The sequence below is a fragment of the Meles meles genome, chromosome 13 (assembly GCF_922984935.1).
Source record: "Meles meles chromosome 13, mMelMel3.1 paternal haplotype, whole genome shotgun sequence".
In the NCBI taxonomy this organism is placed as follows: Eukaryota; Metazoa; Chordata; class Mammalia; order Carnivora; family Mustelidae; genus Meles; species Meles meles.
Genome location: NC_060078.1, coordinates 24,114,445 through 24,130,785, shown reverse-complemented (window position 1 = coordinate 24,130,785; position 16,341 = coordinate 24,114,445). Strand labels below are relative to the sequence as shown.

The window sequence follows — 16,341 nt, the reverse complement described above, 5'->3', positions numbered from 1 at the left end:
CAGTAATGGCCTTGTTTCACTCAACTATAAAGTAAGAATAAATATAGTATCTACATCACGAGATGCTTGAGGTCAAATAAATCAATACCAAAACACAAACAAACAGATGAGAACAAAACACGTAAAGCAGTGTCCGTCACATACATACGGAGTTGTCACTCTGTGTCCTTAGTTGTTGTCACTGTGTATGAAGGAGAAATGAAGTGACACACCCAGGTTTGAAGTACGACTGGGACACTGAACATGTTGTGTCATGGAGTCCTCCACACTTGGTCCCAGGGGACGCCTCTCCTGCCTTGAGACCCTCCCTCAGGCTGCTGAAGACTCTCCCCGTCTCCAGAGGTGAAGATCGAGTTCCCATGGAGTGAAGCAGTGTGGCCTCACCAACACGGCAGACTTTCTGGAAGTCTCGGTCCAGCCTTACACAATCAGAGTGAAGAGAAAAAGCAGGACTTGATGACAAAAGGTCATAACTGGAGACTTCTTTCTTGATGTGTTCTCGATGATTTATTTGCTCATTTACTTGAGTGTTTAAATGCCTATGATGTGTTAATAGTGAAAAATAGTGTTAAATAGTGTTAAATTTATAGCCACCCTCAACTGATGAATGGAGTCTCTTTTAAGATTATTTATTTATTTGTTTGTTTGAGAGAGAGAGAGACAGAAATAATGACAAAGGGAGCGAGAGGGAACACAAGTGGGGAGGAAAAGAAGAAGCAATCTTTTCGCTGAGCAGGGAGCCTGATATGGGGCTCGATCCCAGGACCCTGGGATCATGACCTGAGCCGAAGGCAGACGCTTCACTGACTGAGTCACCGAGGCGCCCCTGCTTTAGTGTTTGTATTAAAGTTTGCATGCAGATATTGCCCTGGCTGTAACAGGGTCTATAACCACACTTGTACACTGACCCATTGCACCTTCTGGGGCAGTGCCGTTCAATATAGGAACTACTAGCCACAGGAGGCTATTTAAATTTAAATAAATAAAAATAAAATAGAACTAGAGTCAGTTCCTTCATCCCATGAGGCACATTTCAAGGGCTCAATAGCCACACCGACCAGTAGCTAGAGCATTGGAAAACTTTGAATTATAAAACATTTCCACCATCCAGGAAGTTCCCCTGGACAGCTCTGTTCTGGAGAGAGTTTCAACAATAATTAAAATAGTAGTAGTTGTTGTATAGATGCCTCAGGGAACAGATCACCTTGTCCTTACTCAGTTGGCCAAATGCCTAGGGTTATGGTTAGCTTGATTAAAAATAGTTTGTTCTTTTAAGCAGGTTAAACAAACACTTTGGAATGTTTTTTTTATCCCAGGACTTAGCCTGGAGATTCCAAAATTCAGGAATTCTAAATTAGCAAAGCCTAAAATAATGTGCTTTATTCTACTCCTTAGGCCAATCTTGAAGGCTCTGCTTTCTTTCACGTTAGTCCTGGCCAGAGGTCGCCCCTCACCCCACTCCCTACCTCCTGCCACTATATATTTGTTGATGTAAACGATCACCCACTTCCTGGTCACTATCAGCCCTAAAACATTTGTCAACTTTGGCCACTTTCCTAGAATAAATCATTGGACATTTTCATTGCTTTTGCACTATGAGTGACATCTTTAGCAAAAGCACCCTCCTTCCCAACAGTATTTGCCAGCCAGGCCTGGTAAAAATAGATAACTTATCATGATGTTTCCTGTTGTGTATGATTCAAGTATCAGATCTATAAACGCTGAATGTGTCATAGATGGGAGAACATTTGTTCTCATAGCAGTTCATGTGATACAGTGAAATCCACGTGAACCAGAGCCAAGGCAAGGGGACCACAGGGCTGGGGTCCTACCTGGGTCTGGAGTGTTTGGATTTACAAAGGGGTGAGAGCCGGCAAGAAGAGGGCAAAGCCCAGGACATTTTGCTGCAATTCCTGCTGGTCCTTTCCCTGATAAGAAAAAGCATCTAGTGTCTTCTGTCAGAATAGCTGTTTCCTGCCCCCCCCCCCGCCCCAGAGTTGTGGTGACACACCTGCTCGCAGCTTACTCTCTCCTGTCCATCCTGACCAGATGGTGTGTGTTGTAAAACAAGACCCCCACCAAAGTCTGTCCAACCTCTCCCCAGGCCTGATCTCTGGGACCCACTAAGAAGGGAGCACACAGAGTACTACTTCGTGAATGCCTCATTTCAGCTCATAGTAAGCTGAGCCAAACCAGGGGGGAGCCTGGAGGCAGAGGATGAAGGGGATGGATGGTCAGGACTCTGTCCATCTTCATCAGGTGCCAGAACATTCTGCTCTCCCAGCTGTTTGGTGCTGGGAGAAGCGCTGGTCATTTCATTTGGGGTGGTGGAGTGTAGAGTGTATTAGACTGCTCTCCATCTGCCTTCCCACAGGAAGCAACACTGAAAGAAATCTGAACAAGTTACCACCCTGCTTCAACCTCCTCTTAGGAAAAAGACCAAATGTTCAGCTGGTCTCTTAGCTCTACCCATGTGGCCCCTGCAATACTCTCTCACCTTACTTCAACCTCATTCCCTGGACCTTGTAAATCATGCTTCCTTCACACAAGTCTTTCTTTCTTTTTCATTCTTCTCTCTTTCTTTCTTTTCTTTCTCTCTCTCTCTCCTTTTTTTTTGATTCCTGATAAGCCAAACTTGTTTCTGCCACAGGGCCTTTGCACATGTTGTGCCTTGTGTTTGGACTCCTCTTCTCCCAGTTTCCTCTCACCTGGTCAGCTCATACCCATCCTTCCCATGTCAGTTGAGTCACGACTTCCTCCTCATTTATCACTTTATCACCACCCTCCTCTCCCCTGGAACTAGGTCAGGGTGAGGTTTTGTATTTATATGGGTGACTACTAGATTAACTCTTTCACATAAAATACATAAGCTCCAGAGACAATATTTATCTTTTCCTCACCATTGTATTGCCAGCTCCTAACATTACGCCTGGCAGTTGAGGTATGAGCAACTCTTTGAGGACTAAGTAGACAGATAGTGGACTTTTGTTATTTTCCAGGAGAGGACTATGGTTGGTGTACAAAGGAAGTCATAGACTCAAGAGCTCTGGGTTCAATTCCTGACTCTGCTGGTTTGTTAGTCACGTGATCTGGGGTGAATTGATTTGCCCCTCTAAGCTGTAGTTTTCTCATCAGTAAAATGGGCACACCTGTATTCCTGCGGGGTTGTGAACACTAAAGATACTGGATGCCAGCCGGGCACCCAGCAGGCTGTCAACAAACTACAGACACCATCCTCAACATCACCGCCATCATCATCATCACTGCTGTGATTCAATTTGGAGACAAAGGGGAGGAAAGAACCCTTATGAGGCCCCAGGACATCTCAGGAAGAAGTAACAGATTGCTCACACCCAAAAGGAAACAGATAGTAACATTTTTTATTAAATATTACAGTGGATCAAAAAGTACAAAATATCTCTTGCCTGCTATGTGATTGGGAAACTATTGGCACGTAATACAGTATCAAAAGCAGTAATAAGTACAATTTGGAAAACATACAAAATTGAGTGTTTATAGTTTGGCTCAGCATTCTTCTGGTAGTGTTTAAACTAATGCAAAGGTTACTCAATAACCTCTCCATTGGGAAACTATGTAATATCACTGGGCCATGTTGCTATATACAAATAATCACCTTACAGAGCATAGAGGTTACGTAGCTGGAATCACCAAAAGTATACAATATTTACAACACAGGAAAGTTTAAAAAAGTATAAACAGCCAAGAGATTATGCTGCTATTTTTCAGACATATTTCAACCATGGGGAGACAAGCAGAATATCAAATACATCAACAGCCAACACTGGAATTAAGTGCTCAAGATAATCATTGCAATGGTGTGGGTCTCACCAGGACAAACTTGTTCCCATTTCTCTTTAAAACTGGGACAAGAGTAAAACTGGACCAGATGGGACTTGGCTGACCACCACCAAATGTGACTTTGTGGGACAACAAGTGAAGAGAAAGAAATGGTTCTCTTTGAAGGCACACTACATAAAATATTTTTGTGGGATCACCTTGAAATTTCCATCAGACACACCAACACACTGAAATACAGTACTTGAGAATTCATGCACCAGGTCAGAAAGTTGTAAAGTCAACATTGAGTTTTAATAAACCCTTCTGTATATGCCCTGATAAACAAGTGAACTTAAGAGCTTCTAGCTAGTAAATAAATAAGTCAGTCCTGTGGCAAATATTACAAGTTCCAATCACTTACTAGAAGAATACTAAATTCTGAAACTCAGCTGGGCTGGGGTGTTTTTTTTTGTTGTTGTTGTTTTGTTTTGTTTCTTTTGTTTTGTTTTGCTTTTCTGTTTTTGTTTTTTTGAGTTGCCAAAAGTTAAACCAGAAGTTGCACGGAAAGGTTTTTTGTTTTTGTTTTTTTTTAATATTATTTAGAATCTCCAAATCTCCAGTAAATCACGGACTTAGTGCTATTTTGAATTGCAACATTTCTTGGAAGCCACGCTCAGTAAATAGATTTATGACTCCATTGCCAATTAGATTCCACAGTTTCCTTTACTAAACTACCAATAACAATGGTTTGATTGCACAAAGAAAGGCTTGTGCAATTCCATTCAATAATAAGGCCCCTTGAACTCAAACAATGCAAACAAAGCCCTATTTAAGACTTTTTAAAATGTAGTTCTCAGCCAATGAAGAATTCAATGGTCTTTTTGAAAGATTTCCAAGATCTCTGTTCGGAGTTTTAAAACAAATAACACACTGCTTCTGTTGGGAATGTATACCCCCATTTCTCTTTATTCGTCCTGATGTTTTGCCGAGGGTATGAGCTTCCTCAGACAGAAGCAGTGAGTCTCCTCTCGGAAGAGATGAGAAAAACAAAAGCTGGACTATGTTAACATTGTTTGAAAAATGGTGTGATTGAATTCCAACATGATGAAACCAGACTGAAATCATTGTAGCGGGGAAAACAAATGCCCATATTCCAAATGGATAGGTGAGCTCCACCAGGGACAGGCGGCCCCATTTCTTGGAGAAACAAACTCCTAGAGACTGTGCACGATCTAGCCCATGTCTGCTGCGGAAACCCTGGAGATTCCGTGTTCTTCCATGTCCTCTGATTCTGCGACCATTCAGTCTAGTGCAACTTTCTTCTAGGTGTCCTGGCTAGCGTTCTGCCAGCTGGAATTGAGATTTCTTTCCCCCTCTATCTTGTGCAATAGCAGGATAATCTGCACTCACACATTTATAATCTATATTCTACTAGTCTATCTATTGTTCTATTAAATATATATATATATGTAAATATATATATATATATATATATGTGAAATTCCACAGGAAGGTAAATAATTAATTGAAGCAAATGGAACTCTTAACACTAGATCTCTACATTCTTTTGTTTCCACCTTTGGATATTAAGTATGTTACATTGAATATTTGGCTTCATATCATGGAGACATTTCAATACAAATGCACGGCATGCATGGCTTTGTTTAAGAGCCGCAGTGTCCTTGTTTACCAGTTGTGATTATTTTGCAGTCGAGTTACCTACTTAGAAGTTGAAAATTGTCATCAATTTTCATAGAATTAAATATCTCAGAGGTAAAAGACTGGTTAACTATGGTTCTACTGTCTACTGGGAGTTTGGGGGGAGGGGAGGGTTGGCTGGGGAGTTCATCAAAGCAGTCTTATCAGCAGGGATGGGACTCGGAGAGAAAATCCACTCTGTATCGATGGACTTTTAACACGCTTAGAAAAACGCATCCACCTTGATGTTACAGCTCAGCAGCGAATGGAGCAACGGGGCAAGAATGACAGTACACACTCTGCACATCTGACTGCGTGAACAACTTGACCATTTCTTCCAGCGACAAAAGAAATCGTAAGGTGGACCGTATTGCCAGCTGGTTAGAGACATGACACACGCCACCAAGTGGGCACGCATACACCCGAATCTAACGCCCCACAAACCCCAAGAAGATGACTTGCTTTTGAAATGGGTCATCCAGTATGCCAGTTCTCCCCAAAGATGGGGCCTGGGAGATTCTTCTTGGGAACAAGAAACCAATTCGATGAAGGCAACGTGACTACCTACTACTCAAAAGACCGCGGCCCGGGGAAGGTATCTGGCGCCCAGGCCTCCAGCCGCTCGTTCTCTTCCGGATCGTCGAGCTCCATCTTCTTCCCAACCCCCTTTCCCACACTGTTTAAAGGGATCAGTGCCAACACCAATGTAAATCATTTTGGCTTCTGTTCTAATTTCTGAAATTCCTAAAATATCTGTGCAGCCCACAAATATGTCCTCTAGACTCTTGTAATTCAGCGACTTGCTGCCAGTGAGGTTTTTGTTTTTATGATTCCTCTGGTATGTAGGACAGTTTCACAGCCTAGATAAGGTAAGTACAATGCTCGATATTTTCACATAACCCAATACTTCAAAGCAAAGCATTTGGCCGGTGAGCACTGTATAAGCTCTTTCAACTATGCCATTTATGAGGAACAAAATCCTTAAGTTGCGGATCTGCAAAGGAGCATTCTTTGCACTATTGTGTGCTCAACTGTTTCTTTTTCGTTTGTTCCACTAGAATCAGTTGCTTCAATTTGTAAACAATAACTTTACCACCCAAAGCTGCTCAAAATGATAAGATGTGGAAAAATTACAAACACACATCAACAACTAGGACAGTCAGTCAGCCTTGAAAACAAAACAAAACAAAACAAAAACAAAAGACCTGCAAACAAAAGCGATACTGTTTAATTAAAAAAAGAAGAAGAAAAAAAAAAAGGACAAGAAGTAACCGGGAGAAAATGGAACTACCTGTATATAAATTAGGTGAGCAAACAGTGATACGGGTAGTTTCAAGAAGCAAATATATACAGTCATTTTAACAGTGTTTACTTCTCTGGATTGTTTAATAGTGTCAAAATGAAAGATCTATTGAAGTTCCACTATACATTGCATTGATTGAACCTTGGAGAGTTTTAGGAAAAGAGGGGCATCCCTTGGCAAACGCTTGCCAGTCTTCCTTGCCCCTTCCTGTGAAATGCCTGCCCCCCCCCCTTTTTTTTTGCCCAGATTGTTCCTGACCATCGGAACTCAAGACGGGGTCTTCTAAATTCTTCCCGGGTACACATACGTCCCTTCACGAGACCCTCGTGCAAAGCGAACCATGTAGGTCCAAGGGCATCTGTGTTGGAAGGGGTTTTGAGACTGACCAGCCAAGGCTGGAGTTGTCCCAGAAAAATCAGGTATGTTCACCTCCCCTTGGCGGCTCCTTTGGCTGGGACTGATCTCACCCCCGGATTAGAAGAAATCCTGACTTCTAATTCTACAAGCCGTCACCCCCCAGGGTTGGGAGGGAAGCTCCATGAGCCACGCCGCTGCACGGGAGGCCGGGCAGAGCTGGGCTTACAGTTTTGTGCTGGGGTGTACAGACGACAGCTGAGAGGATGGGAAGGCAGCTTGAGGATTTATAGCAGCTAAAGGGTAAATGCTGTTGTGCAAAAGGTCCCCATACGAACTTCCTACGGGTGTGGCCGCAGCCAAGTGTCTGTAAAGCTGCTGAGAATTTGTGGGCGATGTAAAAATGCCCCTTTGCATCACAAGCGAGTGGAAAGCCAGGGGCTGCATGAGCGGAGAAAGCACGGTCTGGTTTTTCAAGTACTGCAGAGAATGGGAGTAGCCGGCGGGGAGCCTGGAGTTGAGGCCGGAGCCGCAGAGGCTCCCGGAATACAGACCTGGGAAGATGGGGGAGGAGAGCGGGAGCTTGTGGCCATCGGACGCGGCCCCCACGTGGCCGCCGTGCGCCGCCTTGCCGCCCTCGCTCTCGGGCTCAGAGGAGGCCTTCTCCTTCCCGCAGGCCTCCTTGGCCGGGTCCAGGGGAGACACGGCCCGGGCCTTCTTCCCCGCGATCACCAGGTCCAAATCCTCCAGGCTGCGCTTGATGGGCCGCGCGGCCCCAATGTTCTGAGGGCTGGCCTTCCGCTGCAGGACGGGGTGCACCGTGCCGTCGATCTTCCTGAAGTTCTCTAGCCTCATGTGGTGAGCTTTTCCCGCGCGGGAAAGCGACTCCGGGTACCTTTTCGGGGCCGACGTGGTCATGGGCGAAACCCGGCAGGCTTTGGGGTGACAGTCCCGACTCTGGCTGTTCATGACCTGGAACTGAGAGACGCCTTTGTTCTCCTGGGGCCCCGGGGCCGCGTGCGCCAGGCCCAGGACCTTGCCCGTGGGTTTGTGCAGATTCTTGGGAAGGCTCAGATCCGTGGGCTGATCATCCGTGGGGGCTTCCGCTGCCGCCGCCGCCTTCTTGTCCGGCAGGTGCAGGGACGTGAGATAATTCCCGTGCAGCTTCTCTTGGTGTTTGTGGGAAGGAAATGAGCTGTTGTCCGATTCCCTGTACATGTCCCTGCAGGGGTACTTGGATGTCTGCTCGTTGTGAAGATGGTGCTCAGTGTGTCGGTAGAGGCTGTGCAGGTGAGGAGAGGAGTAGAAGTCGGCCAGGAAGCTGGGCATGTGGGAGTGGGGGAGCGCCCTTTTCTCCAAGAGCTTCTCCTTGCCCTCCGGAATGTCTTGCTTCAGGACGTAGGAGTCAGCAAGGGGGCTAAGGTGGTGCTTGGAGAAACTGCAGCGGTGGGGATCCGACCGACCCAGCTTGTCGTGCTTAAAAATGTCACTGATGCTCTTTCTCTCCTCCGATGGCTTGCTTCTGAAACTCTGGACGTGCTGAATCACCGAGGGCCGGCTGACCGCCATGTGGTCGGGACCCTGGCCGTGGTGGGCCTGGGACAGACCCGAACACAGGTCATCTCTGGCCATCAGTTTCTTTTTACTGATCAAAGGGGGTGGGGAGCCATAGGGGTAGCTGCTGGAGAGGCTGGCCCCACTCACTTGGGACAGAAGTTTCTTTTTGGCCAGCGGGGACATGATGCCGGGGTTGCCCCTTGAGTAGAGCAGAGGCGTGTAATTAAGTCCGTGGTTCTCATTCATGGGCCCGGTCAGGTCTTTGTCTTTGAACATGTCAAATGACTGGACCACGAGGACCTTCGGGGTCTGCTTGAGGGCGTTGTGGATGTCATCGCTGCCCAGCTGGTCCACCTTCACGGTGCAGTTGGCGATGTAGTCCGCCATCGCGGGCAGCTTGTCATCCTCCAGCTCGCTCTGGTTTGCCGGGGGGGGCTGCGTCGTGGGGAAGCCAGGGAAGGGGGCTTCTTGGAGTTCACTGTCGGGGTTCTCTGTAAAACAGCAGGTCTGGGGGTCTTGCTTTGAGTCCACATGAGCACTGGGGGAGGTGAGGGACTGTTTGCCAGCCCCGGGGCCCAGCGCCGGAGCCCTCTCAGGGGCCGCGGGGGCACTCGGGAGTGGAGGAGCGGGCCCCTTCTCTCCCACCTCCTCTGCCGCCTTCTCACTGTTGGCACCTTGATCTGTGTCGCTGTCCTTTTCTGGGTCTGCTCTAGACCCCAGAGGCCTCGCTGCAAAATCCTGGTAGCCTTCCATTTTCTTCTTCACGTCCGCTGCTGGGAGAGGCTCAGTGACCGTCTTCTGATTTAAAGTCTCTTGTTCCTTCTCTGGCTCTGATGAAACCTGATAAAATATTTCAAAAGGCAGTCAGAAGGAAGCCAAATGCGTTGACACTTTTGCTATGAAACAAAATATTACACGCAGCAGTTTTTCTTGAAAACAGGCTTGTCAATCAGCTCAGGGAGTTTCTGTAAAGCTTTATTAACCCCCAATCACAGCTCTAAACAAAGAAATCTAAATTACAGAAACATTAGGGCAGAAATGCATATTTCGCTCAAGTCCCTTGTGAGACACCTATCAAAAGAGCGAAGTGTTCTGTACACACGGCATACCATCTTATCACTCCTTGATTCTAATATATAGTTTAATTCTGAGGTTGTTTTCTTGTCAAATCAGTCAATTATCCAAATGGGTTTTAAATTACATGTTGTGCTTTATGACACTTTGGAGAAAGATTTTTTTTTTTCTTTTAAGCATCTCTCTTTCAAAAACCAACCAACCCCATGTCAACAACAAGCAACAAACTTACTAGAACCCCTTGCCTTTCTCGGAGAGAGCAAATCCCAACCCAGGGTGTTCAGTACGATGCATAAAATTAGCAACGCGTAAGTGTTAATTTCTACTCAGCACCATATGACATGCAGAAAATGCTAAAATACTGGAAAATTATGCAGATGCAACACCAGCCTGTCTACCTGAGGGACAGAAGGACTCCAAGTCCTTCTAGGCTGCAGCAAACTACATTTCTATTAAAGCTAAAAATGAAGTCATCAAACTTCAGGCAGTGAGCACCGCCCCAAATTCAGCTTTTCTGCTCACTGGAATACACCGTAGTCAAGGAGATGGATGCTCTTTATGTGTCCGTATTGACCGAGGTTGTGGGCACAATTTGACCCATTCATTGCATTATGTAGCTGTGCGAAGTTTGACCTTAGAAGGTCATTTTAACTTTCCATCTGTGACCCAGCTGGCTGACAGGCCCTTTCAAAACTGTCACTCTGTCCTGACATGTCTTAGGGAACAGTCACAAAATAGTTGAATTGAGCTGGTCTTCTCTCCCAAGGCCCCCTGCCCCGGCTCCGCTGCATCCCATCCCTTGAACGTTGTTCTTTGTTAAAGAAAAGAAGTGTTGAACACATTAACATCTTTGGGTAAGATTGAGGATTCTGGTGTAGGGATGCATAGAAATAAACATTTTAAGGAATCATACCCTTTCTATGATGTTTCTCCTTAAATCCACTCGAAGATGTCCCTGTCTTTTAGGCATGTGTTAGAACTAAGAGCTTTGGCTTATTGTCTTTCTTTTCTTCCCTCCCTCCCTCCCTTCCTTCCTCTTACTCTCTCTCTCTTTTGTACTAATAGCTGCCTTTTCCACGACAAATATCATTTCTTGTTCCACATTAACAATCATCACTGGTCTCTTGAGCTTATGCATTACATGAAAATACAGAAAAATGAGTACGTCAAGGGAAAAAAGGCAAATTGCATTTAAATGTTCGTTTCCGACGGGGCTGTGGTTTGAAGTGAAGCTACAGGGATACTCAGACTCACTGAAGTTTCTGTGACCCAGGCCTTTGGTTACAGAGTTCTGTGGCTGTCGTCGGAAAACAGGTTAGGGAATCTCTGAAAGTTAGGCAGAAAAAAGCAAAGGACCCCTTTTAGGCATTTTAGGATCTGCCTTGACATGCTACATGGTGCCTTCCCACCAGGCAACTTGCAATTCAATGACCTGAAGACAGTGGGTTTGGCTGGAAGGGCTTTAGAAGCCCTCCTATCTCCATTGTGTTCACTGCTGCGTATTGAAAATATCAAAAAATTAAAGACAATAAAAACACCAATGGCAATAACAAAATCCAAACTCCCAACGCATAGTCAACAAGAAGAAATACACCTGGTCAAACACATGGGTTTATGTTGTAAGTGGGGAGCTTCTTACCATAAGGTCAACTTGGAGAGGGTGTGAGATTCCAGGTGGATCAGATGACCTGATCATGATACCCTTTGACCTGCCAGACACTTACAATGCCCCGAGGCACTGGGGCCTATGAGAAACAGGGAGCCTGATGGTTTTCAGGGTTTCTGTGAGCCAGAGGGAGCCGGACCCTCCTCTTGCTGACAGGTACATCCCACGCTGATGGGCTTCAGGGCAATGGGCTTCAGATCCCTCCCCCACCTCACAAAAACAGCCATTTCAAACTCCATCCCCACAGTGGAGCCACTCAAAGGTCAGCTGGCCTCTGGCCTCAGTTTGTCCTCTGGTGCTTTGGCAATGCTGTACATATGGTATCTAATAGAACTCACTGATCCAAAACCCTGTAATAAATCAGCAGGCCAACAGGATAAAGGAAGAATGGAATGTGAGCCTTAACTTGGAATTTCCTTGCTTTTGGCCATTTATGTTGCAAGCTTGCAGATGTTTAGAAATCTCTCTGCATCATCTTTTTCCCCCATTTTTTTAATCACTAAAGCTTAGAATAATTATGAAACAAAAATGAAGGCAACACAAAAGTCTTCTCTTGGTATTCATAGTATCTTCTTACTCAGGAGTCAGTTGGGTAGCTTAATTTCTAGTTAGGAGGCTGGTGTGTGTGTGTGTGTGTGTGTGTGTGTGTGTGTGTGTGTGTGTGTGTGTTTTGAGCCAGTGTTTAATTAGAGAGTCTCTTATGTGTTCATTATAAACCTGATTTTTTAGGGGGTGTTTAATATCAGCACCAAAATTCCCTCTGGGGTTGGATCCTAGAACATGCTGTCTCCAAATGTGGCTGCTAAGTTCTTTTTTTTTTTTTTTTTTATGGGCAGCAGGATTTTTTATTATTCATGTTGAAACAGAGCCCAGATCAGCCTCCATGCCTGGCTATACACTGATGAGTAATGGCTTCTACCAAAGAGCTGTGGGGGCTGTGGGTAATGGGGCTGGTTTAAAAAGGCTCAGAAACTACCTGTTAACATGAGAGATAATAATGGTTTCAGAGGAACAATTTCAAAATTCTCCTATAAATAAAATGTACTTAAGATACTAAGTTGGTCTCAACCCAAGGCTCAGTTGCACAGAGGTCAGTTACAGGAGGCAAAGGAATCTCTGAAGGTTCGAGGACAGTTCTGCAGAGACACGGCCCCTCGTTTCAACATCCCTCCTTGCTAGAACCCACAAAGCGTGTTTCCGAGCCCACCAGCCCCTCAGACCGGCTGTGAAATGGCAAAGAAGCCACATGGTTCACACCAGAGTCCCCGTGGCTTCACAGAGATGAAGCTCTGGTTCCTTCTCTTTCAAAGCTGGCGTTTGCTCTCAGTTTTCCACAGGATGTTCCCCTCTTTCTAGATCCTATTCTTGGCCTATCCCATGTAATATCATGCACTGCCTTCCAGCACCCCAGTGGACCTACAGACCCGCTTTCTGGGGAACTGTGAAGCTGGGGGAGAGGGGTGCTCTCAGTCTGGGGCTGCAGGGGCACAGGGACCCGGCTGCGGACGCAGGGCTCCAGAAGACCTGGGACAGGATGGGTCTCACAGAGGTATTTCTATGGAGGACAGTGACTCACCTCTGACGATTCCTGGGGCTTTGGGGCATTCTCTTTTTCTTTCTTGCTCTTAGGGATTTCATGTTTGATGCGTTTGGTTGCTGATACTTTTGTTTTATTCTCATGTTCCTGGGAACTGTTCTCCTGTTTCCGAGGTTTGATTGGAGGCAGGGGCTTATCTTCCTCTCCTTTAATAAACCTCTCATACGGTAGGATTAATCTGGAAGGATAGCAGAAGAGATGATCAGTCATGGGAGGCAATTCCAGGAGCACCGAAGCCACTAGGTTTTAGTTTCTTTTCTCAATGCAAGCGGATTACTGAATGACTCCATCTCCAGTGACACCAGTGTATTTCTAGAAACTTACTCCACAGCTCTGGGCTCTACTTCCTCGGTCAAAAACCGGTACCTCACAACTTACAAACACTCCTTTGCAAGACATCTTTCTGGTTTTGTAACTCTATATACCAAAGATACCAATGGAAGCATCCGAAGTTAACGTCATTATCACAGCTCATGGAACCTGGTTAAGGGCCAACAACAACAACACAGCAATAATAGCCACACTTGCGATGGCTGCCATTCAATTGCCGTTCTGCCAGCAGTGATTTATGGAGCACCTACTGTGTGCACCGTGTTCACGGCACTGAGGTACAGTAGTGAACAAAACACTCAAAGCCCGTGACCTCATGACGATGATATCCTGGGAGGTACTGGTATGGCCCAGGTTAATGTCCTCAATACACTGTGTGGATTATTCTGTGTAATCTTTACATCATTATTATAATTGTTATTACAACTACTATGACCATGACTACCATTATCAACTTCCTTTTTAAAAAAGATTTTATTTATTTATTTGACGGAGATCACAAGTAGGCAGAGAGGCAGGCAGAGAGACAGAGGGGGAAGCAGGTTCCCCACTGAGCAGACAGCCTGATGCAGGGCTTGATCTTAACCCACTGAGCCACCCAAGCACCCGTATCGCTCCCTTTTTAACAGATGAGGCAGATGAGGCCCCAGAAAGGCTGAATAATTTGCTCAAGTATCACACCTTTTGTTAGAGGTGGAATATGAACCTTGTTCTGCCTGCCCCTGAAGTTTATATTTTCATTCACGTCAAGGTATAGACCAGACACTGAAGATAAAGAGGCTTATGAGAGGCACGCACAGTGGGGCTGTGAGAGCTAGCTATCTTCTCCCGAGCTCCGAGGCGGGTAAGGGATTCCAGTATGAGCTCCTTTTTTGGGGTGCCAAACAAAAGAGGTCCCCGGGGAGCAGGAGGGCGGACAGACCACTCAAGCCACAAAAATCAGAGGGCTGAAAAATTCAAGCACTTCAATTATATAACTTTTAAAACAAAGTACATAAAATTGTTCTAAAAAGAGAAACATCAAACAGCTCTAGTTTTAATCTGTTTTCCCTTTGCGACATAGCTCTTGATCTGAAAGGGAAAAATAGCTGATGTAATTAAAAGGGATGGATTGCATTACAATCTCAGTTTCAACTTCAGTGATTAAAGTTTTTATAATGCATTTGGTATGATTAATGACTCACTGTGGGATTAATACAAGACTCAGCCTTAAAAAATATGAACTTTAATACAGCAAACATAATTTGTTTTAAATAAGACAAGTTGACTCAATGAAGAAAATGTACTTGGCTTATAAACAACATAAATCTGTTCAAATATTGGGAACCCTAATTATTTTTAAACTAAGACTTCCAGGCAGAAACTTCTTTGGTTTGGCTATCTGTTAGTGATCCACTGAAAGTGGTTTCCAAGCATGAGATCCGCACCTCCGCTCCTTCAACACACACAACTGTACAACAGGTTCCCGAGTACAGACGTGCGGGCCTTTGTGATAATATTTCACCGTTTAATAAAATACCAAGTACATTATGGGAAAACGAAATCCCAATTTACAACGTATTAGAAACAAAATTCATTTACTGAGCATGCTCGGACAAGGTATGTGCAAGGAGGCGTGAATAATAGTTTCGAGCCCTCCATCTGGCAGGGGGCCAGCCATGAAGATCAACACAGCCCATGGGGAATAGTTATCTTCAGATCCCATTACAAACTGAGTTTAAACATGTTACAGCTGCTAAAACTGGGAACTGTTCTCTCTGTGTAGACTTACTAAAATAATATATGGCTTCCCACTGTAATATTACAGTTAATGTTTATATAATAAAAAGCATAACTAAGCAGAAGAAGAGAGAAAAAAGCAATCTTGTTCATACTTGAATTTATCCCGTCTCGTCTGTAAAGTCCCCAACGTTACCCCAATCCCTTTTATCTGCACAGTTCTGCTGGGGACTTGATCCCCTTTCAACATCAGCAGGTTGGGGATTTCTGTCTGGGAGCGAAAGGCATCGAATATTTTACATTGGAAAAAAAATATTTTAAATAGACTTTAATGAAAACATTTTTTTTTATTGTTGGGACAGATAGGTTTGTTTTACTTGTGTTTGGTTGCCATGGGAACCTGAGCAGCACGGAAGTCTGGGTATTCTGACGGTGGCTGTTTGTTGGGACCACCCTTGCCCTCGACTTCATTCCCTCACTGACACGGCGACACCTGGAGGAGACCTCCTCGCAGGGTAGCACGGCCCCACTACCTCTGAGTGTGGCGAGAGGGTGCGAGGAGGCAGAGAACTGGGTGGGAGACACCCAGCACGGGCCCCAGGGGACCCCTCACCTCCAGCTCTGACGGCTGGGATCGGCCCGGCAGGCCCTCCAGAGGGGTGGGCGCTAAGGAGATTTGAATTTCCTCACCCAGCTTTGCAGATTCAAGAAGCAGGGCAACATTTCCATTTCATCCCCTACCCCCCCACCCCACTTTTTCTTGCCTTTTCTTTTGCTTTCTTTTTTTTCTTCTTCACTCAACTCAGCAGCTGGCTGTCCGACAGCAGTTAAAAAATACATTTCACTTTGCTGGTCAAAGGCCTAAAGCCAGAAGCAGGAAATGTGGAATTAAATGTTTCTTGTATCTGGAAAGAGGCATGACTAAGGTAAAACTGAATCCAAACACAAGCCTTGCTTGTTCAAGGTTTCCAGAGGGAGAGTCTATGTGAGCAAGCGAGTATGTGTGTGTGTGTGTGTGTGTGTGTGTGTGTGTGTGAGAAGGTCAATTGAGTGGCTCCCCCCTCCCTTCTAAATCACTGAAAGATAATTATAGTGGCTCAGGGAAAAAAAGTTCCCAAAATAAAACAAGAAAGGCAGCAGCTAAAAGGAAACAAGTAGAAATATGACCAGCTAAGCCCTGAAGAACAGGGCACGGTCTTGCCCAGCACACAAACAATCACCGTTCATATAGTGATTTCCGTTCGG

At 45.3% G+C, this 16,341-nt stretch overlaps 1 protein-coding gene across 3 annotated transcripts in view; it reads right to left on the bottom strand.

Moving 5' to 3' along the window:
• Positions 1-3,363: 3,363 nt before the first annotated feature.
• The window catches only part of ARID5B (AT-rich interaction domain 5B), a 179,393-nt gene continuing 166,415 nt past the window's right edge, over positions 3,364-16,341 (bottom strand). For all 3 annotated transcript variants that reach the window (XM_046026990.1, XM_046026991.1, XM_046026992.1), the window contains 2 exons: positions 13,027-13,225; positions 3,364-9,550 (listed from right to left, as the gene is read on the bottom strand). In XM_046026990.1, the coding sequence (XP_045882946.1) occupies positions 7,379-9,550; positions 13,027-13,225 (2,371 nt within the window). In that variant the 3' untranslated portion in view covers positions 3,364-7,378. The remainder of the gene's footprint in view (positions 9,551-13,026; positions 13,226-16,341) is intronic.